The following is a 24,636-nucleotide window of genomic DNA, read 5'->3' as shown; positions in this document are numbered from 1 at the left end:
TGTTGTTTCTCAAAAGGGTTGTTCTTTTTTTTAACATAATTTAATTATAATGGAATCTAATTTCTTAACTGTAGTCAGTTTGTGACAACCAAAACAGTTATTTGGTACAAAACACACAAAGGCAATGATGTTGCAAGTGTCATAATGCCAGGATGAAAAGTGAATTCCCATTAAATTTTTTTGTGTTTCAGTTAACATCTTGATAGAACCTCAACCATTTCTACTACACCTGTTGTAAGCAATGGCATGCACAGTCTTCTGTCTAGTTAGTATAAATGTAATATTTCACTCTGTAGATTACCTGAACCATCTTGAATAACTGAAAAACTATGCAAGTCAATGCACGACATGAACACATATATGTATTTCCTACATATTTCTTATACCTTCAAATGACCATATGTTAATAGTTTATAGTTAGAGAAGGATCTGAAATAAACACAATAACAAACAATGCAAATTAAAAACCATAATTACAACTGTTGTGAGACTACCAGAGGAGACTATGTAATGTTTTGCTTATAACAGTGTTTTACTCTTATTGGAACAATCCATTTTTCCCCCAATGTATGTTACCTTTTCATTGAAACTATTTCAATGTACCAAACCACAAACAAATCAGTGTTATTGCATTTTGGTTCTTAAAGTTTACATTTTAGTAAAAAGATCAAAGATTTGCACATTAAGACAAAACATGCTGTTCTATGAATCATATATCTATCTATAGGAGAGAGAAGTAAAGACACCGGACTGCCAATGTTTAGAATCCTTAAAAGAAAATGTCTTAACCGTTAAACACAGCGGCTCTTTGCGTTAAAGACATTATTTCAAAAATGACATCAAATGTGAATAGAGGATACATCTATAAGTTAACTCATGGTCTGAGATGATTGCAGAAAGTTTGGGTTTTCAAATATAGAAAAAAAGTGGGCTGTGAGTATTTTCTGTGTGCTCACTCAGTGCTTTCACTGTGTTTTCTTCTCACAACATTCATGTGGCTCTGTAGTTAGCTTGTAATACAATGTCACACTAACGTTGAGAGAATGTCAGCTGGGTAGCTGGCCCTTCCTCTCTTCTACACACATCAATGTGTGTATTGTTTTGAGTTGCCCGCAAGCCCCTCATCCAATAGGATAACATACAGTAGTTTTCTTCAAACTCTTGATGTGTGTCATGCAGAGCGTGATTTCTCTGGCCAGTCAGGGAGTAGGAACCATCTCCTGTATGCTCAGAACAGCAGCCTGTTTCAATTCTGTCTTAAGAGAAGTGCCTTGTGTATGACATTTTGTAAGAACAAGTTGATGTAAATGTTAATTTACCTCAAACGTTTACAAAACTGTTATTAAATAAACTTTTTGTACCATATTTCTGGAGTATGTGGTGGTCAATAAAATTGAGCCAGTATGTGGACCTTCTGTACTTGAGTATACATTTGCAACACACACACACACACACACACACACACACACACACACACACACACACACACACACACACACACACACACACACACACACACACACACACACACACACACACACACACACACACACACACACACGCGTGTACCTCCATGAGTACACTACACGACCACAAGTATGTGGATACCTGCTCGTCAAACATCTCATTCCAAAATCATGGGCATTAATATGGAGTTGGTCCCCACTTTGGTGCTATAACAGCCTCCACTGTGCGGACTTACTTCCATTCAGCCACAAGAGCATTAGTGAGGTTGGCCACTGATGTTGGGCGATTAGGCCTGGTTCACAGTCAGCGTTCCAATTCATCCCAAAGGTGTTCAGTGAAGTTCTTCCACACCGATCTTGACAAACCATTTCTGTATGGACCTCGCTTTGTGCACAGGGGCATTGTCATTCTGAAACAAGAACTTCCCAAAACTGTTGCCACAAAGTTGGAAGTACAAAATCATCTAGAATGTATGCTGTCGGACTGTTATTCCTCATCCACCAAACTTTACAGTTGGCATTATGCATTCGGGCAGGTAGCGTTCTCCTGGCGTCTGCCAATCCCAGATTCGTCCGTCGGACTCCCAGATGGTGAAGCGTGATTCATCACTCCAGAGAACACATTTCCAATGCTTCAGAGTCCAATGGTGGTGAGCTTTACACCACTCCAGCCAACACTTGGCATTGCGCATGGTGATCATAGGCATGTGTGCGGCTGCTCGGCCATGGAAACCCATTTCATGAAACTCCCAACTAACTGTTCTTGTGCTGACGTTGCTTCCAGAGGCAGTTTGGAACTCGGTAGCGAGTGTTGCAACTGAGGACAGGTGATTTTTACATGCTACATGCTTCAGCATTCTGCGGTCCCGTTCTGTGGCCTACCACTTCACGGTTGAGCCGATGTTGCTCCTAGACGTTTCCACTTCACAATAACAGCACTTACAGTTGACCGGGGAAGCTCTATTCTAGCAGGACAAAAAAGGACTTTTGTATATATAGTGTATATCATATCTTGGGGATGCTGGGGTGGATTTTGTACAAGAACTCACGTTCATTGACCTACACAACCCTTAAACTTATCGCTCCCTCTCTTCACATTCCAAGAGGGGATGTGAGAATGTGATAGTGAGCTGGAAGGGAGGAGTGACACATCCCTCCCCACAGTGCTGACTACCCTGCGTACACACATCCACGCGTATAACTAAAGTTAGACCAGCGTGTCAGTCTCACACGTTGGAGACAAACATTTATCACAAACCCATTTAGCACTGCCACACAGACCCAGAAACAATTTACAACACCCTGCTGTACAAGATGCCAGTGAGCCAACTTCCAAACATTAAACATCCAGGAAAGTTAATATGAGTTTGAGAGGTGGCATATAACAAGCAGGATAAAATCTGAGTCAATCAACAGTATTATAGTAAACTGCAACCTAAGAAAACAGGGAAATTGAAACACTTTCTCAGGGTCTACGTCAAGGTAGCCAGCTAGCTTATGAATAAGAATAGAAACATCCATGTGGGAACCCCATAAGTGTCAAAAATATCTATATTGGGCACTCACAGGAGTCAGTGTGTGATTTGTAATCTTCCTAAAAGAACAATGACCAGGCTGAGGGGTCTAGTGTACTAGAAGGGCTTAGAGTAGCACCTGGATCAGGAGCACCGAACACATGAGAATGAGGAAGGAATGACCCTTCACGCTGTTCCTGGAACTCAGGGGTACAAATTACATGGACACCTGTTTTGTACTTGTGGACATGTTTAAGAGTTGAGAAGAACAGTGGCTAGCAGCAGATGGGAAATTTAGGGAGATTGACAATGGAAAAAGAAATGTGAGTAGGTCCCGTAGAAGGAGGAGAGTGATGGGGAATATTGAGTGCATAGATCAGGGCCAACCAGACAGGCAGAGAGACAGGCGATAGGTGCAGGGTTACAGGGCCCAGTGGCAAGGACTGTTGGTAGATTGCTGGTGGGTTGGCAGGGGGATGCAGTGTGAAGGCTGCTCTGCATACAGCCAGGCAGGGCCGGATTACTGGACAGGGATGCAGGGCCCCCCTGGAGGTCGGGGGCCCCCCAGATAGCAGATGAACATGTCATAAGCAGCGGCAAAATGTGTAGAATTCCAGGAAATTAGCTTTAAAACTGCAACATTTTCTTTCATCCTCATGGCAAAATGTGAAGAATATCATGAGATGAGCTGTATTTTAAGGGGGACCTGGAGGTATTTGCCCCGGGGTCCCAACTGCAGTTGTCCAGCCCTGCAGCCAGGGCCAAGGGCCTAAAACAGACAGCAGTTATTTATAGCCTTTAATCACCTAACAAATTCACACTGGCCCCAGAGTCCGAATACCTCAGTAAGCCAGTCAGTCAGTACACCCGTTGTTTATTTCACTAGTGCCCTGAATGTTTTTATTGGACCTAGTATAGCCTTCACACAGACATCATCTTCTAATACAAGGCCTCACAATTCAGTGACAGGGGGTGCGTGGGTATGCATGTGTGCATGTGTGAGAATGAGTGATATACAGTGATGTTAATTAAACCTACAGAAAAGACATTGAAACATTTGGAACAGTGTGGCGGCTGTGGCCGAATAGTACATTCCATTTTTTATTCTGTCAAATCAGCAAGCTAATTGAAATTTGATTAAAGAATCGTATCCACATTGAAATAGAGTGAATTGAAAATGGAATTGACCCTAACCCTGGTATTGAGTACTTCATGTCCTGTGATTTTCCTACAGTGTGGCCAAACAGTGCATCCAATAGGGAGCCTGTGTTTTGACTGTCCATGAGAAGGAGGAGCTTGTCATGAGAAAGTGAGGTATGGGTCACGTTCCCCTGCTCAGACATTGCATGCATCAACCAATGGTTGCGTGCCACGTCATTGACTGTGACATCGACTGACAGATTGCTATAACATATGTGGTTAGTTTATATGTTAAATACTTATCTAGGCATTGTAAGATCTGCCAGGTGTCAGCAACGCCTGGGCAGAGGAACACGCCCAAAGCTGACAGTACATCCCAGCAACAGGAATGTGGGGACACTGGGTTGAAAAGATGGAGGCTAGTCTCAACAGAGACACCTATAGGCAAAGCCAGGGCCCAGTTTTTCAAAAATGATCTATCGGATAGGATTAAATGCATATAAATATAATGAATAGAACAGACAAATCAGTGAATGGGGACTTCCGTTCTCTTCATTCGATTACTATGGATTTAATCCTATCCAATAAGCGAAATCCGGATAGATAGCTTTAGAAAAACTCCCTGTTAGAGCGAGAGAGCTGTGTTTGTGTTTGTCAGAGGGTTACACCCACTGCTTCCAGATGTCCCCCAAATAAAGATAGGTCATTCTAAATGTAACTTATTCCACCCCCAACAACCCTTTGTTGAGAGCCAGCCTTTAATGCCAGCTTCTCAAGGTTACAGGGCTTTGTGATGAAGGTGGACACTGTCCTGTCCATCAAAGATAATGAGAAGGACAAACTAAACCCTCCATAATTTACACAGGGAGCAAAGAAGGCTGAGAAATCAGCTACTGTCAGATACACCATTGAGTATTGACAATGAGAACCAAAAGCTCAACAAGATGTCATGTGTTTAAATGTAATACTTATCTTTCTCCCTGGGCTTTTAAAAATATTTCTTCACTGGGGTCTGAGCCATGTGTTGGGAGCACAAAACGTTAGAAATGCAGTTGTCATCCACCCCCCCCTCCCACTCCCACCCCCACCCCCACCCATGGTCTGGTGCAGGTGTACGCTCTGCACCCCCCTCCACTCTGTTGTTTTATAATTAAATGGCGACATTAGTTCATATCATGTGATTCGAAAAGAATTCATCACACATTAGAGGCCTTAATCACCACCTATAGTCTGCCCGTCGCCTGGGGCGCAGGGTTCACCACATGACCCTGCTGAGCGCAGCTCTTCCTTTGTGCCCCCTGAAAGAACCGGGGATTGAGCCCAAACAAAAAAAAATACACTAGGGTGAAAAATGTTTTTACACCTGATCCGCTCTCTCAGGGCTGGCTGTGAGCGCGCAGGGCCGTTTCAGCTTTAGATCAATGGGACAAGTTATTGGAGTCTGGCCAACTCTAACCGATAGAATATAAAGAAAAAAGCTGACACTTCCCAACAACAACAAAAATGACAAAAAAAGACAAAACAAAAAAAAGAAATGAATGATTTATCATACATTTTTCATAAATGCGCATGATGAAATTGTCTGTCTTTTTAAAACACCTTAAGTTTTATGCTTGACCTTTTAAAAGATATCTAGATACATTTTACACTGATAATGCTTAGGCCTACACTCTGGTGGGGCTACAGCGGTCTATGACATACTAGTGGGGTGGCTTTTAAGGTCTTACATCAGTCACACACACAGGGGAAACACTGCAGCATCTTTCAGACACCCTGTCGTGGGGCTCAGCATAGCAGTGCTCAGGTGTGGAATGATGGGTATTATTTTAACACAGCCTTTTGCTGTGATGTTAATAAATCAAGAGTTTAGGCACCATACGGGCCTCTATGCATGGGTCAATGGCACATGTGTGCGCTCATGGCAATAGCGCCCCCCATTGGGAACATATATTCAATACCATTGTTCAGAATACTTTTCAAAACAATATGAACACTGAACAGGAATAAGAATAACATGTTTTAGAAATCTATGGACAATTCTGAGTCGACCCCAATCACTTTACATCTAACAATGAGTAATTTACTAGAATGTCATCCTCAAGATGATACTGTATGGCAAGACATTAACATTTCAATCCAGTGAGAAAATAGGAATGGAACACCAAGCTTTTCATGGAAAATCCTTACTGAACTTGAAACTTTTCATCATCGTTTCCTGTCATGTGATCCCCCCGCCTCTTCTCCTGAGCAAGTCTCAATAATCTAACATGGCTTCCATTAACTGGCTCCTCCTCAGGTGTTGCTTTTAGACTATTGAGATGCACCCCCAGAGTTGTCGACATGCAACACCCCTTTATGACTTCTGTCTGCCACCTAACAGAAATGGGCCTTCGTCAGTAGCCTGTGTTTGCCTGTCACCTTGGTACCCAGGAAACGAGTTGCCCCCACTACAGGTGAGGGCCCCTGTGTTAACGCCACAGACAGAGCCAGTGAGGTCTCACTCACATGGACACATCACACAGCTTCACAACCGTGCACATAAGAGATATATAAGCAATGTAAAACATCTAAGAAATTAAATTATTTATTTTTATCAATTTGGCAGATCAGCCCACACACTGAATTAACCTGGCATGAAGTTACACACACGTTCAGTACAAACAGGCACATTCACATTAGGCTTTGGAGCCAGCCGGCTAGTCACAGAACCAATTGTGACTCCTTTCCTTGACAGGCTCCATCCAGACATTCTCCAGCCTTGAAGCGTAGTCCACAGACAGTACATGGAAGGCAAGGTAGGTGCCATTCAAAGAAAAATCTAAATCAAACAAAATCCTATTCAGAAGTCAACGTAAAAACGAGGTATTTGCTTGTAATTTATTGATAGAAAATAATACAAATAAAATGTAAAAGGGTAACAGTAATAAAAAACATAAATAAGTTAAGGAGATGCAGAGCTTTCTAGTGTAATTTGGATGCCTGGAGATGGAGTACATTTGGAAAACGTCACCAGGCATGTCTATAATGTGCTAATCCTGAAAGAGATCTGTCCACCCTAGTTACATCACAAACAGTTGCCATGTTAACAGAATATAACTCATTAGCTGGGAGTAATACAACACCCATTATCAAGTGCTACGTTTACAACTAAATAATCAACATCAAATAGCTTCAATGAGACAAAACAAAATACACTGGGATTAAAACAGACAAAATATGTAGTCTTTAGGCAGTATACCATCTCCTTCATACTTGTACCGGAAACTTGGTCATGTAGATGGGATACAGCTTTTGTCAAATTTGCTAACCTTAACCATTTTCATAACCTTAACCTAATTCTCCTAACATGCTACGTTGATTCTCCTAACCGGCGGCGTAATTTCCCTTAAACCTGTTACGAAAAGTAAATTTGATAAAAGCTGTCTCCCCTCTAGACAAAACCCTGCAGATCTTCTGAAGCCCCAGACAATACCCCTGCAGCTACCCCTACCTCCACCCTCAGAACAAAGAAACGGGAAAGACAGAGACACAGGAGAGCTCCAGGCTGCAGCAGGTTTAATTAATCAACTAATTAATGCTCTTAACGGAGGAGAGAAAAATGGCACACGCATCACAATGGAACACGCATCCCATCCCGGCGTACAAAGAACAAACATACAATAGAACCAAGACCAATCAATCAACCGCAATAAATAAATGTCTTATCTTTAAAAGGCTTCTGGGGGTCAAAGCTGAGGAGGATTCAGTGGGATGGATTCTGGTGGATGTCTATCTGTCTCTTCCCATCCCCTACTTAACTTTCAGAAATATTTACACAGCATAGCAGCCCAATCTGGGCTTAGTAAGTAATGCTACATCACGAGAATGGACTTCCCCTACGGAAGGAAGAGCAGCAGTTCATGGGGAATTTGCTTTTCACACGACACACTCCCAATATCGCCCCTAGCTACTTGCAGACCGAGTCCCCTTCCTTGGCCCTTCAGGGAAACACTTTCCTCCGATCAGCTCTGGGCGTGTGCAGCATAGAAATAGAATGAATAGAACGGACTTGGAACCTCTAACCCTAACAATTTGACTGGTTAACACCACCAGCCCACCGATTAAGCCATTATTAACTTAAATGGGTACGCCCGTTCTATACATTCTATTTCTACGATGTGTAGTTCCTTCTCACCTGACATCCACTGTACACTCACAGCTGGCCTGAGATCGGTGAGTAATGGTGGAGTAATGGTGTAAAAGATAGAGAATGCAGCAACCCAGTTGTAATGTTGTTGAGGATGGGACTGGATGGAAGAAAAGAGGACCCTAATCCTCCTCTTCTCTGAGATGGAGAAGAAGAGTGGACTCTATTTCCCACCTCCCTCCTCCTCCTCTTCTAGATGGCGCTCTCTGTAGATGTCTTTGACCAGGAGGAGAGGTGTGAGGATGCTCTCCAGGACACTGCGGTCCAGAGGAGTAGAGGAGAACCACAGGGAGCTGTCACTGTCACTGCTGCAGCCCGATGCCTCGGGCTGCACATAGAACACATCCATACGCTGCCTCAACAACCCCGGGCTGCAGAGAGAGGAATGACCACATTAACCACAAATGAAATTATAGCTACGGAGCTACATTTGGGCCAATACATTTGTTGCAGAATGACGTTGATTGGGATGAAGCTTGTCCTAGAGGCAGAACTGAGCGATTTCCACTAGATGGGCCAGCTGCAAAGTCAAAATTGGCTATATTGTAAAAATTCATATAAACAAAAATGAGCTTTTTGGTCTTAATTTAAGTCTAAGTTAATTTAAGGTTAGGATTAGCAGTGTGGTTAAGGTTAGGTTTAAATTCAGATTTTATGACTTTGTGGCTGTACCAGTTAGTGACCACTCTGCAGACCTGCCTCCAGAACAAGATTCCTGACGAAAAACACTAACCTGCATATTTTCTGTGCAGTGGTCCCTGACATTCAACACATAAATGACCACAATGTAGTAAGGTAAATTGACCACTTGAGAAAGTCGAGGTCATAGAAGAGAAAAGGGACACACCACTTGGAACGGTAGAGCTCGTAGAGTCTGCCCTCGTGCTTCTTGACTGGACAGTGGCTGGAGCTTCCTGAGCCGTCATCTGGCTCGTAGGCCGGGTCACTGTCCTCTTTACGTTTCTTCTTCCTGGACCCTGTTTGTACTACTCACAGACACAAACAGGCAGGGAGGATTAACAACATGACAGGAGCCCTGGCACAAAAATAGGCACATCTAAAGAAATGCTGATAAAAAGATGCACTTGACCACAACAGTGTGTGTGTGTAAGTGTGTCTTAGTGGTCAGACTCACAGGGGTGTTCCTGTGAGGAGATGGAGGGGACTCGGATGCAGACAGTGGTTTCCTGTGTGGCTGGGTCTGTGTGGTCTGGCCCGTAGACGTTACTAAAGGAAAGGCACAGATGCTGCTCCACGGTGCGCAGGCCAAAGTACTTGGTGTTGAGATAGACCAGGGAGCGCAGCAATGCTGCAGGACTCTGCTCCCCCAGCAGCTTACAGCTCCACAGGCACTGCTCCTCCACACAGCCCCACCGAGCGCCTGGGGGTATAGACAGACCGATAACTGTTAACAACACTGATCATAATACAGTCCCTCTGGACAAAACATTAACACAAACACTGATCCACACAAAAGCTGTTACAAATGAATGTGGTTTTAGACTGATCATGTCTACAGTGTCCTCATATCATAAATATAGTGCAATCACTATTGTTTCAGAATGTGAACAGCAAAAATAGTTCTAATCATTGGACACTGCGGGTAGGTCTACTACGGAGTTGCAGTTAAAAACAAACACTTCCAGGTCTAAAACCTTACCGTAAAGAGCATAGATGGAGTGTGTGCTGAAGATAATTCAGTTGATAGACGTGAATTGAGCAGTGATAAAGTGTAAGTGTATTTATTTACCATCTGGCATCACGCTGGGCTGCCAATCTTTGAGGACCTTGTTGAGTTCCTCTCCAAACGGCTCGAAACACGGGTCACTGAACAGTTCATCTTTCCTGCCTTTGGCCTGCAGATGCTACAGACAAACAAACAGAGAATAACTGGACTAGGGGAAAATCTTGTGGAAAGCCAAACTTAGACCTGGTTATGAGATTGTGAAGAATATAGATGGTGTCCTCATATTATAAATAGTCAACACCATGTTTCAGGATGTGAACAGCAAAAGTTCTAATCATTTGACACGTCTTAAAAAATATGAAAGGAGAGTAGTGAGAAATAGAGGTGTCTCTTCCAAATAAAGCAACGCTTGTCTGATGAGAATGAGAACCCGCATGCCACATCGCCATGGTTACACTGTAAATGCATCATTCAGAACCAAGGCCTCTTCCATCAATCATAACTGCAGCCCTATGAAACTGTGACATCATCAGCCAGTCAGACTGACTCCCAGTCCCAACCCTGCATCTCGTCACAAACACCTAGCGCTGCCGGTGGCTACAACAGCCCTCTCCTTTCATGACTGCAGAGAGAGAGAGATATAGGGGGGCCTGGAGCCATTCTGATCCCTTGCAACTATTCAGTCAATGAATATGAATTAAGAGACAATATCTCTTTCATCATTACTCAATGCCTAGGTTTACCTCCACTGTATTCACATCCAACCATACCTTTGTCTGTACACTATAACTTGAATCTATTTTATCGCCATCAGAAACCTACTCCTTTTACTCTTTGTTCCGGACGTCCTAGACATCCAATTCTCATGGCTTTTAGCCGTACCCTTATCCTACTCCTCCTCTGTTCCTCTGGCGATGTAGTGGAGAGTCCAGGCTCTGCAGTGCCTAGCTCCACTCCTATTCCCCAGGTGCTCTCTTTTGATGACTTCTGTAACCGTAAAAGCCTTGGTTTCATGCATGTTAACATTAGAAGCCTCCTCCCTAAGTTAGTTTTATTCACTGCTTTAGCACACTCTGCCAACCCGGATGTCTTAGCCGTGTCTGAATCCTGGCTTGGGAAGACCACCAATAACTCTGAAATCTCCATCCCTAACTACAACATTTTCAGACAAGATAGAACGGCCAAAGGGGGCGGTGTTGCAATCTACTGCAGAGATAGCCTGCAGAGTTCTGTCCTTCTATCCAGGTCTGTACCCAAACAATTTGAACTTCTACTTTTAAAAATCCACCTCTCTAAAAACAAGTCTCTCACCATTGCCGCCTGCTATAGACCACCCTCTGCCCCCAGCTGTGCTCTGGATACCATATGTGAACTGATTTCCCCCCCATCTATCTTCAGAGCGTGCTGCTAGGTGACCTAAACTGTGACATGCTTAACACCCCGGCCATCCTACAATCTAAGATTGATGCCCTTAATCTCACACAAATTATCAATGAACCTACCAGGTACAACCCCAAAGCCGTAAACACAGGCTCCCTCATCCTAACCAACTTGCCCTCTAAATACACCTCTGCTGTTTTCAACCAAGATTTCAGCGATCACTGCCTGATTGCCTGCATCCGTAATGGGTCAGCGGTCAAACGACCTCCACTCATCACAATCAAACGCTCCTTGAAACACTTCAGCGAGCAGGCTTTTCTAATCGACCTGGCCCGGGTATCCTGGAAGGATATCGACCTCATCCCGTCAGTAGAGGATGCCTGGTTATTTATTTTGAAATGCCTTCCTTGTGGGCCTCCCGGGTGGCGCAGTGGTTAAGGGCACTGTACTGCAGCGCTAGCTGTGCCACCAGAGACTCTGGGATCACGCCCAGGCTCTGTCGTAACCAGCCGCGACCGGGAGGTCCGTGGGGCGACGCACAATTGGCCTAGCGTCGTCCGGGTTAGGGAGGGTTTGGCCGGTAGGGATATCCTTGTCTCATCGCGCACCAGCGACTCCTGTGGCGGGCCGGGCGCAGTGCGCGCTAACCAAGGTTGCCAGGTGCACGGTGTTTCCCTTGGTTCTCTCCAGACCTGACTGCCCCTTAACCAACACAAAAACATCCTGTGGCGTTCTGCATTAGCATCGAACAGCAACTTTTTAGGGAAGTTAGAAACCAATATACACAGGCAGTTAGAAAAGCCAAGGCTAGCTTTTTCAAGCAGAAATTTGCTTCCTGCAACACAAACTCAAAAAAGTTCTGGGACATTGTAAAGTCCATGGAGAATAAGTCCGTGGAGCTGCCCACTGCACTGAGGATAGGAAACTCTGTCACCGCCGATAAATCCACTATAATTGAGAGGTCAACAGCACTGCACCCCCCACAGCAACTCGCCCAAGCCTTCCCCATTTCTCCTTCTCCCAAATCCAGTTAGCTGATGTTCTGAAAGAGCTGCTAAATCTGGACCCCACAAATCAGCCAGGCTAGACAATCTGGACCCTTTCTTTCTAAAAAATGATCTGCCGAAATTGTTGCAACCCCTATTACTAGCCTGTTCAACCTCTCTTTTGTGTTGTCTGAGATTCCCAAAGATTGGAAAGCAGCTGCGGTCATCCCCCTCTTCAAAGGGGGGGACACTCTTGACCCAAACTGCTACAGACCTATATCTATCCTACCCTGCCTTCAAAACCCTGTCTTCAAAAGCCAAATTAACAAACAGATCACCAACCATTTCGAATCCCACCGTACCTTCTCTGCTATGCAATCTGATTTCAGAGCTGGTCATGGGTGCACCTCAGCCACGCTCAAGGTTCTAAGCGATATCTTAACCGCCATCGATAAGAAACAATACTGTGCAGCCATATTCACTGACCTGGCCAAGGCATTCGACTCTGTCAATCACCACATCCTCATCGGCAGACTCAACAGCCTTGGTTTCTCAAATGATTGCCTCGCCTGGTTCACCAACTACTTATCAGTCAGAGCTCAGTGTGTCAAATTGGAGGGCCTGTTGTCCGGGTCTCTGGCAGTCTCTATGGGGGTGCCACAGGGTTCAATTCTTGGGCCGACTCTCTTCTCTGTATATATCAATGATGTCGCACTTGCTGCTGGTGAGTCTCTGATCCACCTCTACGCAGACGACACCATTCTGTATACTCCTGACCCTTCTTTGGACACTGTGTTAACAACCCTCCAGACGAGCTTCAATGCCATTCAACTCTCCTTCCGTGGCCTCCAACTGCTCTTAAATACAAGTAAAACTAAATGCATGCTCATCAACCGATCGTTGCCTGCACCTGCCCGCCCGTCTAGCATCACTACGACGGTTCTGGTTAGACTGTAAACTCTCCTTCCAGACTCACATAAAACATCTCCAATCCAAAGTTAAATCTAGAATTGGCTTCCTATTTCGCAATCAAGCATCCTTCACTCATGCTGCCAAACATACCCTCGTAAAACTGACCATCTTACCGATCCTCGACTTTGGCGATGTCATTTACAAAATAGCCTCCAACACCCTACTCAACAAATTGGATGCAGTCTATCACAGTGCCATCCGTTTTGTCACCAAAGCCCCATATACTACCCACCACTGCGACCTGTACGCTCTTGTTGGCTGGCCCTTGCTTCATACTCGTCGCCAAACCCACTGGCTCCAGGTCATCTACAAGACTCTGCTAGCTAAAGTCCCGCCTTATCTCTGCTCGCTGGTCACCATAGCTGCACCCACCCGTAGCACGCGTTCCAGCAGGTACAGTGCCTTGCGAAAGTATTCGGCCCCCTTGAACTTTGCGACCTTTTGCCACATTTCAGGCTTCAAACATAAAGATATAAAACTGTATTTTTTTGTGAAGAATCAACAACAAGTGGGACACAATCATGAAGTGGAACGACATTTATTGGATATTTCAAACTTTTTTAACAAATCAAAAACTGAAAAATTGGGCGTGCAAAATTATTCAGCCCCTTTACTTTCAGTGCAGCAAAATCTCTCCAGAAGTTCAGTGAGGATCTCTGAATGATCCAATGTTGACCTAAATGACTAATGAGGATAAATACAATCCACCTGTGTGTAATCAAGTCTCCGTATAAATGCACCTGCACTGTGATAGTCTCAGAGGTCCGTTAAAAGCGCAGAGAGCATCATGAAGAACAAGGAACACACCAGGCAGGTCCGAGATACTGTTGTGAAGAAGTTTAAAGCCGGATTTGGATACAAAAAGATTTCCCAAGCTTTAAACATCCCAAGGAGCACTGTGCAAGCGATAATATTGAAATGGAAGGAGTATCAGACCACTGCAAATCTACCAAGACCTGGCCGTCCCTCTAAACTTTCAGCTCATACAAGGAGAAGACTGATCAGAGATGCAGCCAAGAGGCCCATGATCACTCTGGATGAACTGCAGAGATCTACAGCTGAGGTGGGAGACTCTGTCCATAGGACAACAATCAGTCGTATATTGCACAAATCTGGCCTTTATGGAAGAGTGGCAAGAAGAAAGCCATTTCTTAAAGATATCCATAAAAAGTGTTGTTTAAAGTTTGCCACAAGCCACCTGGGAGACACACCAAACATGTGGAAGAAGGTGCTCTGGTCAGATGAAACCAAAATTGAACTTTTTGGCAACAATGCAAAACGTTATGTTTGGCGTAAAAGCAACACAGCTGAACACACCATCCCCACTGTCAAACATGGTGGTGGCAGCATCATGGTTTGGGCCTGCTTTTCTTCAGCAGGGACAGGGAAGATGGTTAAAATTGATGGGAAGATGGATGGAGCCAAATACAGGACCATTCTGGAAGAAAACCTGATGGAGTCTGCAAAAGACCTGAGACTGGGACGGAGATTTGTCTTCCAACAAGACAATGATCCAAAACATAAAGCAAAATCTACAATGGAATGGTTCAAAAATAAACATATACAGGTGTTAGAGTGGCCAAGTCAAAGTCCAGACCTGAATTCAATCGAGAATCTGTGGAAAGAACTGAAAACTGCTGTTCACAAATGCTCTCCATCCAACCTCACTGAGCTCGAGCTGTTTTGCAAGGAGGAATGGGGAAAAAATTCAGTCTCTCGATGTGCAAAACTGATAGAGACATACCCCAAGCGACTTACAGCTGTAATCGCAGCAAAAGGTGGCGCTACAAAGTATTAACTTAAGGGGGCTGAATAATTTTGCACGCCCAATTTTTCAGTTTTTGATTTGTTAAAAAAGTTTGAAATATCCAATAAATGTCGTTCCACTTCATGATTGTGTCCCACTTGTTGTTGATTCCCACTTGTTCGTTGAATACTTTCGCAAGGCACTGTATATCTCACTTGTCACCCCCAAAGCCAATTCGTCCTTAGGCCGCCTCTCGTTCCAGTTCTCTGCTGCCAATGACTGGAACGAACTACAAAAATCTCTGAAACTAGAAACACTTATCTCCCTCACTAGCTTTAAGCACCAGCTGTCAGAGCAGCTCACAGATCACTGTACCTGTACATAGCCCATCTATAAATAGCCCAAACAACTACCTCTTCCCCTACTGTATTTATTTATTTTGCTCCTTTGCACCCCAGTATTTCTACTTTGCACACTCATCTACTGTCAAATCTACCATTCCAGTGTTTTAATTGCTATATTGTATTTACTTCGCCACCATGGCCTATTTATTGCATTTACCTCCATTATCTCACCTCATTTGCTCACATTGTACATAGACTTATTTTTCTACTGTATTATTGACTGTATGTTTGTTTTACTCCATGTGTAACTGTGTTGTTATACGTGTCGAACTGCTTTGCTTTATCTTGGCCAGGTCGCAGTTGTAAATGAGAACTTGTTCTCAACTTGCCTACCTGGTTAAATAAAGGTGGAGAAGAAAAAATAAATAAAATGTATAGTAGTATCTGTGAGTAGTATCTGTCAGATCTGTGAACACTGTTTGATGGGGAAGGAGCAAAGGGCTGAAAACTGAAATGGAACCAGGCTACAGAAGGTGACCGAGGAGGGGAAACTAAACAGGGAGGTGACTGACCTGCTGGATGCCCAGGCAGAGGTAGAGGATGCTGTCAGGGGCGTAGCGCTCTCCGTTGGGCCGCCGTACCTCGCGGACGAATCGGGACAAGGCCAGGCTGAGCTCTGACGCTTTTAGAGAGAGCAGGTTACTCTTCGACCAGGCCGGTGGAGATTCTGAGGACAAATAATTATAATCTCTTACCAATTTAATTATATAGCACCTTTCATACAGAATGTCCAGTGGTTCCAAGTGCTGTACGATAATAGTTTCTGTGGGCGGAGCTTACTCACCCTGCTTGAGCCTGTCTTTCCCTTTTGTGTCACCTGATTGGTCAGTCGAGGACAGCGCCCACCGTTTCCAGGCGTTGACCCCGTAGTGAGACCTCAGGGGTAGCGAGCGCCTCTCTGTCATAGGGGGAGAGGGGTCTCCCTCTACAGCTCGCCTCTTATGTCCCTGAAACAAGCACACAGCCCTATGAATGAGACTTGTAATGTCTCGTTGGAAGCCTTCGTGTGGGAGATCTTATCCACTCCACCATTTTATATGTTTATCTTCATAAGAACATCATTCATGGTTTATTATTTCATGTTCTCGTGAAAAATAACAATCACAGAGTTTATTTTCAACTGCAGTCCCTGGGCAGGTTGTGAACAGCAATAGAGTTCTAATCGTTGGGCACACTTCTGCTTCCAACTGGAGCGAAATGAAAGGTTAGGTAGATGAAAGGGGTCAGGGTGGTTAGAGTAGTGTACCTGTCTCCTGGCTCTGGGTACCTCATCCTTCTCCTCAGCCAGGAGAGGGGGTAGGTTGAACCCCATATCCACGTCCAGGCTCTCGAGTGTAGGAAAAGGGTCTGGGGTTAAAACAGGACAGACAGACAGGACAAACGGACACAGGTAAGGGATGAGCCAATTCAAAGCCCACCAGACTGGAGTTTGACAGAGGTAGGCAGAGCTAAAGTGAGCCGGACTGAGCTGAACCAATCTGGACCGAACTGTGCTGTGCCAAAGCAAGCCAGACAGATGGAGAGGGAGGTGAATGAGTGAATTAGCAATGGCCTTTACCAGAAGGGGTGTGGGTGAATTGAATCATCAAACAGCTGTTGCTACATAACTACCTTCTCTCTAATGAACACGTAGTCCAGAGCTGCTGGTCACGGGCTCAGTTAGCCAGGTTCTTAGTTGTATTATTATTGTATTCCTATATTACGTAGTTTTTTAAATTGTATTCCTGTATTAGCTAGGTTCTCTATTGTATTATTATTGTCTTCCTGTATTAGCTAGGGTCTTTTTTGTATTATTGTATTCCTGTATCAGCTAGGTTCTTTATTGTATTCCTGTATTAGCTAGCTTCTCTATTGTATTATTTGATTCCTGTATTAGCTAGGTTCTCTATTGTATTATTATTGTATTCCTGTATCAGCTAGGTTCTTTATTGTATTCCTGTATTAGCTAGGTTCTTTATTGTATTCCTGTATTAGCTAGGTTCCTTATTGTATTATTGTAGTCCTGTATTAGCTAGATTATTTATTGTATTATTGTATTCCTGTATTAGCTAGATTATTTATTGTATTATTATTGTATTCCTGTATTAACTAGGTTCCTTATTGTATTATTTTAGTCCTGTGTTAGCTAGATTATTTATTGTATTATTATTGTATTCCTGTATTAGCTAGATTATTTATTGTATTATTGTAGTCCTGTATTGTATTCCTGTATTAGCTAGCTTCTCTATTGTATTATTTGATTCCTGTATTAGCTAGGTTCTCTATTGTATTATTATTGTATTCCTGTATCAGCTAGGTTCTTTATTGTATTCCTGTATTAGCTAGGTTCCTTATTGTATTATTGTAGTCCTGTATTAGCTAGGTTCTTTATTGTATTATTGTATTCCTGTATTAGCTAGATTATTTATTGTATTATTATTGTATTCCTGTATTAGCTAGGTTCTTCATTGTATTCCTGTATTAGCTAGGTTCCTTATTGTATTATTGTATTCCTGTATTAGCTAGGTTCTTTATTGTATTATTGTATTCCTGTATTCGCTAGATTATTTATTGTATTATTGTAGTCCTGTATTAGCTAGATTATTTATTGTATTATTATTGTATTCCTGTATTAGCTAGGTTCTTTATTGTATTCCTGTATTAGCTAGGTTCCTTATTGTATTATTGTAGTCCTGTATTAGCTAGATTATTTATTGTATTATTATTGTATTCCTGTATTAGCTATATTATTTATTGTATTCCTGTATTAGCTAGATTAGTTATTTTATTATTATTGTATTCCTGTATTAGCTAGGTTCTTTATTGTATTCCTGTATTAGCTCGGTTCTTTATTGTATTCCTGTATTAGCTAGGTTCCTTATTGTATTATTGTAGTCCTGTATTAGCTCGGTTCTTCATTGTATTCCTGTATTAGCTAGGTTCTTTATTCTAGTCCTGTATTAGCTAGGTTCTTCATTGTATTCCTGTATTAGCTAGATTCTTTATTCTAGTCCTGTATTAGCTAGGTTCTTTATTCTAGTCCTGTATTAGCTAGGTTCTTTATTCTAGTCCTGTATTAGCTAGGTTCCTTATTGTATTATTTTATTCCTGTATTGGCTAGATTATTTATTGTATTATTATTGTACTCCTGTATTAGCTAGATTATTTATTGTATCCATGTATTAGCAATGTTCTTTATTATAATATTATTGTATTATCTAGGTATTTTAATGTAATTCTACACCTGGCCTTCTGAATGCACTTCTGATTATAAATATACCTAAATAAATCCCTTTGTCTGATATGCTATAATATTTTAAAAAACACCCATGTCACATGGTGATATTGTTTAGCACCTCTCCACTGTACTGAGAGACAGAGAGCAGTCAAATAATATCATTTTCCACAATAGAGGACAGGACTAGAAAGTGTCTCACAGTGTCATGGTGGTCAAATGCTGCTCAGTAGTCGTACCTTGAGGAAAGTCGTTCTCCAGGTCCAGATCTGGTTCATACTTCTCCTCAGCCTCCGATTCAGAGCTGCTGTTACTGGAGCTGCTGCTGCTGGACCTGGCCTCTCCTTCTCCTCGCTCCCTCTTCACATTCACATCTGAAACAGTCACACAACATATCAATCAACATTTCATCTGTGGCAGCTTGCAGTGATGAGGCAGAGAAGTGCATCCCATTCAGCTAGACAAAGATGCATACCGGTAGCCATGGATAAAGAAGCGCCATGGTTTGTTTCATGTCCTCATATAACAAAATACCAATCACAGAGTTTCAGGATGTGAACAGCAATAAAGTTCTAATCATTGGACACGCTTAAAAGTATTTGAGTCACGCTTGATTTAGTTTTGAGTTTGCACTTTTGGAACTGTGGATGTGAAGTCCTTTGTAGCTAGGTTGGTAGAGCATGGTGCTTGTAACGCCAGGTTAGTTGATTTGATTCCTGGGACCACCCATAAGCAAAATGTGTTCACGCATGATTCTAAGTCGCAGAGTTTGCTAAATGGAATATATTAAGTCGGTACCCGGCTTTCTTTCTGTGTGTGTGTGTACCTGGCTTCTGGTCCTCTGCAATCATCTCAGCCATGGAGAGGTCAGCCTCATGGGGGTCAGTGGGGACTTTGGCCTTCAGCTTGTTGATGGTCTGGACAATCTGCTCTGTGCCCTGCAGTGTGGTGGGCAGGAACACTGGCACTGGAACCTGGGGTAGGAGGGAGAGACAGGGACCACTGACTGGTTAGGGACTGTTTTTGTGTTAAATACTGGAAAGACTCATTCGAGAGTAAATATCTACTCCACCTTATCCATGGTTGTCCTCATATTTACAAGATGTGAACAGCAAAAGAGTTCTAATCATCGGACACACTTCTGCATAAAATTATTCCGGATTTGCACTTTTGGGACTATTCCATTGGTTCCATGGAGCCCAGGGTGTTTCTTACCGGGACAGGTAGTGTGATGGGAATGGGTGTGATCTGAGCGTAGAGGTTCATGGGGACTGGGATGAACACAGGTACAGGGATGGGCACGGGAATGTACTCCCTCTTCACCCAGTCATCCTCATCTGGAGACAGACACACAGATCAAAAGGTCAAACCAAGGACATACTACTTCGTGAGAGACATAATGTGCCGCACAGTTTGACCTTCGATTTCCCAAACAGTAATATTGAGGTGTCTACCTGTCTGTAGGAGCTTGCTCTGCATGTGTGGTTTGCAGTAGGTGGCCTTGGTCATAGTGAGAGGCTTGCAGAGTACAGCTTTATTCTTCACATCCTTTAGGATCCCTCCACCGGTGTACGGCTGACTCAACATCTAGGAGATAACAGATGATACAAGGATAACAGATGATACTTGTTAAAGAAGGACAATAATATTCCTTACCTTACAGTCAGCTGTGCTGTAACGATTATAGGGTTGTAACATTAAGTACTTTTTCCTCACCGCAATGTTGGTTGCCTCAGTTTGTATTCCAAATCCTGTCAATAGAAAACATGGTTCAGTAAGTCAACCACACAGATGCACTTGTTTTCAAAAAGTCTAAATGCACACAAATTAGTACCAAGTCTGGTGTTCTCTGGGCCCTTCTGCGTTGCCAGGTTTGGTTCATTCTGCTGGCAGTAAAAGCGGAGGAGACACTGCTGGTCACAGAAGTGCTTCATCTCTGCTCTCCACTGCACCGACTCAGTCAGGTTCCCTTGTACCTTACAGCAGTCACAGCGTGCCGCCTGGTGGACATAACAGGAAACACATAAATCACCTCCTGGATGCACAATTTTGAGAAATATGATTTTTCATAGTGAGACTGATTTAGGTACGCGTTCTGACCTTGTAGTACCACTCGTGGAACTTCTTGGCGCAGGTTTCACTGCAGAAGTCCCTGGACACCCCAGCCAACTGCCTGGTCACTCCTCTCTTACACAGCTGAGTGCAGTAGTTACAGGTGACACACTTCAGACCCAGCCGCTTGGCAAAGTCCTGCTTGAAAAGCAGCTTACAACCTGAGGGGCAATAGGGACAACAACGTTTAGAGGTTATACGATGTCAATGCTCAAGTGACAAACACACTTTATACACTCATGTGTTGTCTGGGTAAAGTAGGGCTGGGCAATACGGCCTAAAAAAAAATGTCAAACTTCTGGGCAATTCACGATATATATATACATTTAAAAGAAAAAAATTCTCTAAATAAGCTTTGTTATACAATTAAAGGTCAAATCCACTGCATTAAAAACAGTCAGCAATAATCTAATGAATTCAGGTCTTGTGAAGTTATATCTAGGCTGAATATAAGTCTTCCACAACCATAAGACCCACTCATTTTTTATTTAACCGTTATTTAACTAGGCAAGTCAGTTAAGAACAAATTCTTATTTTCAATGACGGCCTAGGAACAGTGGGTTAACTGCCTTGTTCAGGGGCAGAAGACAGATTTGTACTAATAATGTAATTATTTTATCAAAATAGATCAACCTGCTTTTTTTGCAATAATCACTGATCTGGCTTTCAAGTCTGTCCATTAAAATACAATTGTTATTTCAAATTTAACCAGAACCATGCATAATGCACATTCACTTCTGGCAGGCATTAAGCTATAGAAAATTAACCCAGATCTTAAACAATCTCTCAAGCACAAGCTCGCATGCTAGTGAGTAGCCATCTAATCTTTATATTTCAAGTTTAGCCAACTTGGATCTGTTTGCTAGCTAACAGGGTAGTACAGTTGAATGGTTATGAACACACCCTTCTGTTCGTCTCCAACTGTAAGCATGTCCACTTTGTTCAGATGTTGAAATCTAGTGGCCTGCCTTATTTCTCAGAATGAGATTGAGTGACAATTCTATATACAGTGGGGCAAAAAAGTATTTAGTCAGCCACCAATTGTGCATGTTCTCCCACTTAAAAAGATGAGAGAGGCCTGTAATTTTCATCATAGGTACACTTCAACTATGACAGACAAAATGAGAGAAAGAAAATCCAGAAAATCACATTGTAGGATTTTTAATGAATTTATTTGCAAATTATGGTGGAAAATAAGTATTTGGTCAATAACAGAAGTTTATCTCAATACTTTGTTATATACCCTTTGTTGGCAATGACAGAGGTCAAACGTTTTCTGTAAGTCTTCACAAGGTTTTCACACACTGTTGCTGGTATTTTGGCCCATTCCTCCATGCAGATCTCCTCTAGAGCAGTGATGTTTTTGGGCTGTTGCTGGTTAACACAGACTTTCAACTCCCTCCAAAGATTTTCTATGGGGTTGAGACCTGGAGACTGGCTAGGCCATTCCAGGACCTTGAAATGCTTCTTACGAAGCCACTCCTTTGTTGCCTGGGCGGTGTGTTTGGGATCATTGTCATGCTGAAAGACCCAGCCACGTTTCATCTTCAATGCCTTTGCTGATGGAAGGAGGGTTTCACTCAAAATCTCACGATACATGGCCCCATTCATTCTTTCCTTTATACGGATCAGTCGTCCTGGTCCCTTTGCAGAAAAACAGCCCCAAAGCATGATGTTTTCACCCCCATGCTTCACAGTAGGTATGGTGTTCTTTGGATGCAACTCAGCATTCCTTGTCCTCCAAACATGACGAGTTGAGTTTTTACCAAAAAGTTATATTTTGGTTTCATCTGACCATATGACATTCTCCCAATCTTCTTCTGGATCATCCAAATGCTCTCTAGCAAACTTTAGACGGGGCTGGACATGTACTGGCTTAAGCAGGGGGACACGTCTGGCACTGCAGGATTTGAGTCCCTGGCAGCGTAGTGTGTTACTGATGGTAGGCTTTGTTACTTTGGTCCCAGCTCTCTGCAGGTCATTCACTAGGTCCCCCTGTGTGGTTCTGGGAATTTTGCTCACCGTTCTTGTGATCATTTTGATCCCACGGGGTGAGATCTTGCGTGGAGCCCCAGATCAAGGGAGATTATCAGTGGTCTTGTATGTCTTCCATTTCCTAATAATTGCTCCCACAGTTGATTTCTTCAAACCAAGTTGCTTACCTATTGCAGATTCAGTCTTCCCAGCCTGGTGCAGGTCTACAATTTAGTTTCTGGTGTCCTTTGACAGCTCTTTGGTCATGGCCATAGTGGAGTTTGGAGTGTTACTGTTTGAGGTTGTGAACAGGTGGCTTTTATACTGATAACAAGTTCAAACAGGTGCCATTAATACAGGTAACAAGTGGAGGACAGAGGAGCCTCTTAAAGAAGAAGTTACAGGTCTGTGAGAGCCAGAAATCTTGCTTGTTTGTAGGTGACCAAATACTTATTTTCCACCATAATTTGCAAATAAATTCATTAAAAATCCTACAATGTGATTTTCTGGATTTTTTTTCCTCATTTTGTCTGTCATAGTTGACGTGTACCTATGATGAAAATTACAAGCATCTCTCATCTTTTCAAGTGGGTGAACTTTCACAATTGGTGGCTGACTAAATACTTTTTTGCCCCACTGTATGATTGTGTTTTATGCTTATTGCAAATTTGTAAAACACAGACTAGACAGCTAGTATAACAGTCTTCGGCTAAAATGCTGCTAGCAGTACTTGGTACCACAATGCCACGCGCGACAACCTTAGCATTCCTTTTCCAGAGTCAATGTTCATTGATACTCCCATTAGTACTGTCTGCTCTGCGCTCAATTTGAATCATTAGAAAGGTTAACTTCTCCTCTATTACAGTAAAATAATGTCTCAATGTGTTTCAGTCTCCATATGACCGATTTTGTTGGACCAAAAACTCAAATACAAATAGCGAGTTGAAACCGTTTGTCAGAGAGGAAGAAGTGATCGCTCATCTTTGTTGATGTGAGTGGCAGGAGGAAGGGCTTGGTGTGTTTGTGTAAACTGAAGGAAGAGGCAATGCGAGATGTTTCACTCTTGCTAAAATCTTTCCAAAATAAGCCCAATGCGTTTTTATGGTCTAATTTTGGACCTAATCTTGTCGCTTGCCTTCCCGCCTTTGGGACGACTGCCATTGTTAGGACAGAAGCATGTGCATCTCATCATTATATACAGATCTCTGGTGTAAATGGGAAGGTGCGTGCAGCACAGAAGGAGAGAAGGAGACGAGCGGACATAAAACGAAAAATACAACAAAACTTGATTCTTGCAATATAGGCATTTGGGACATCACGCAAAAAAACATAAATGAGAATGATTCGAATTCCTTCGACCTATTGCCCAGCACTAGGCTAAAGTGCCCAGGCTAGTGGCAGAACATGTCAGGGACATGGATAAATATGGGATGAGGACAAGTATTATTCACTCTGGGTTCTCTCACTCTCCCAATCAAAACAGACTAGCTGACAAGGACACAGGTTAGGGAGTGAGGGCATTGTCAGACCTTCGCTGCAGAAGGGCCTCTTGACCCCAGAAAACTTGACCGTCTCGTGGAGCGTCTTCTCCTCCTGGCAGTACTCGCAGAAGGTGACGATGCAGTGCAGCTTCTTGTAGTCCTCACAACATATCTTACTGCAGAACTGGTACACTTTATCCTGGGGGGAAAAATACATACCCACACAATGTTAAATGCTCCTGCATATTTAATTGAGGCTTGACCACTTGATATATATCCTGGACACAGAGGGAGAGGTTGAGCATGTACACTCACAGACTTCAACAGAAAAGGTGTATAAATAACTTTAATGCTCAATTTTCTGAAAAATGTT

General features: G+C 43.0%; 1 protein-coding gene across 2 annotated transcripts in view; it reads right to left on the bottom strand.

Annotated features, from left to right (window-relative positions):
• Positions 1 to 6,681: 6,681 nt before the first annotated feature.
• The window catches only part of LOC139402846 (zinc finger MYM-type protein 2-like), a 45,579-nt gene continuing 27,624 nt past the window's right edge, over positions 6,682 to 24,636 (bottom strand). For both annotated transcript variants that reach the window (XM_071146754.1, XM_071146755.1), the window contains exons 9-23: positions 24,312 to 24,462; positions 20,797 to 20,969; positions 20,531 to 20,696; positions 20,413 to 20,447; positions 20,151 to 20,283; positions 19,912 to 20,033; positions 19,523 to 19,670; positions 18,936 to 19,070; positions 16,729 to 16,829; positions 16,267 to 16,429; positions 15,995 to 16,149; positions 10,057 to 10,171; positions 9,442 to 9,687; positions 9,154 to 9,292; positions 6,682 to 8,677 (exon numbers count right to left, since the gene is read on the bottom strand). In XM_071146754.1, the coding sequence (XP_071002855.1) occupies positions 8,470 to 8,677; positions 9,154 to 9,292; positions 9,442 to 9,687; positions 10,057 to 10,171; positions 15,995 to 16,149; positions 16,267 to 16,429; positions 16,729 to 16,829; positions 18,936 to 19,070; positions 19,523 to 19,670; positions 19,912 to 20,033; positions 20,151 to 20,283; positions 20,413 to 20,447; positions 20,531 to 20,696; positions 20,797 to 20,969; positions 24,312 to 24,462 (2,190 nt within the window). In that variant the 3' untranslated portion in view covers positions 6,682 to 8,469. The remainder of the gene's footprint in view (positions 8,678 to 9,153; positions 9,293 to 9,441; positions 9,688 to 10,056; positions 10,172 to 15,994; positions 16,150 to 16,266; positions 16,430 to 16,728; positions 16,830 to 18,935; positions 19,071 to 19,522; positions 19,671 to 19,911; positions 20,034 to 20,150; positions 20,284 to 20,412; positions 20,448 to 20,530; positions 20,697 to 20,796; positions 20,970 to 24,311; positions 24,463 to 24,636) is intronic.

The sequence above is a fragment of the Oncorhynchus clarkii genome, chromosome 3 (assembly GCF_045791955.1).
Source record: "Oncorhynchus clarkii lewisi isolate Uvic-CL-2024 chromosome 3, UVic_Ocla_1.0, whole genome shotgun sequence".
Lineage (NCBI taxonomy): Eukaryota > Metazoa > Chordata > Actinopteri > Salmoniformes > Salmonidae > Oncorhynchus > Oncorhynchus clarkii.
This window is presented reverse-complemented; position numbering and strand designations above follow the sequence as displayed.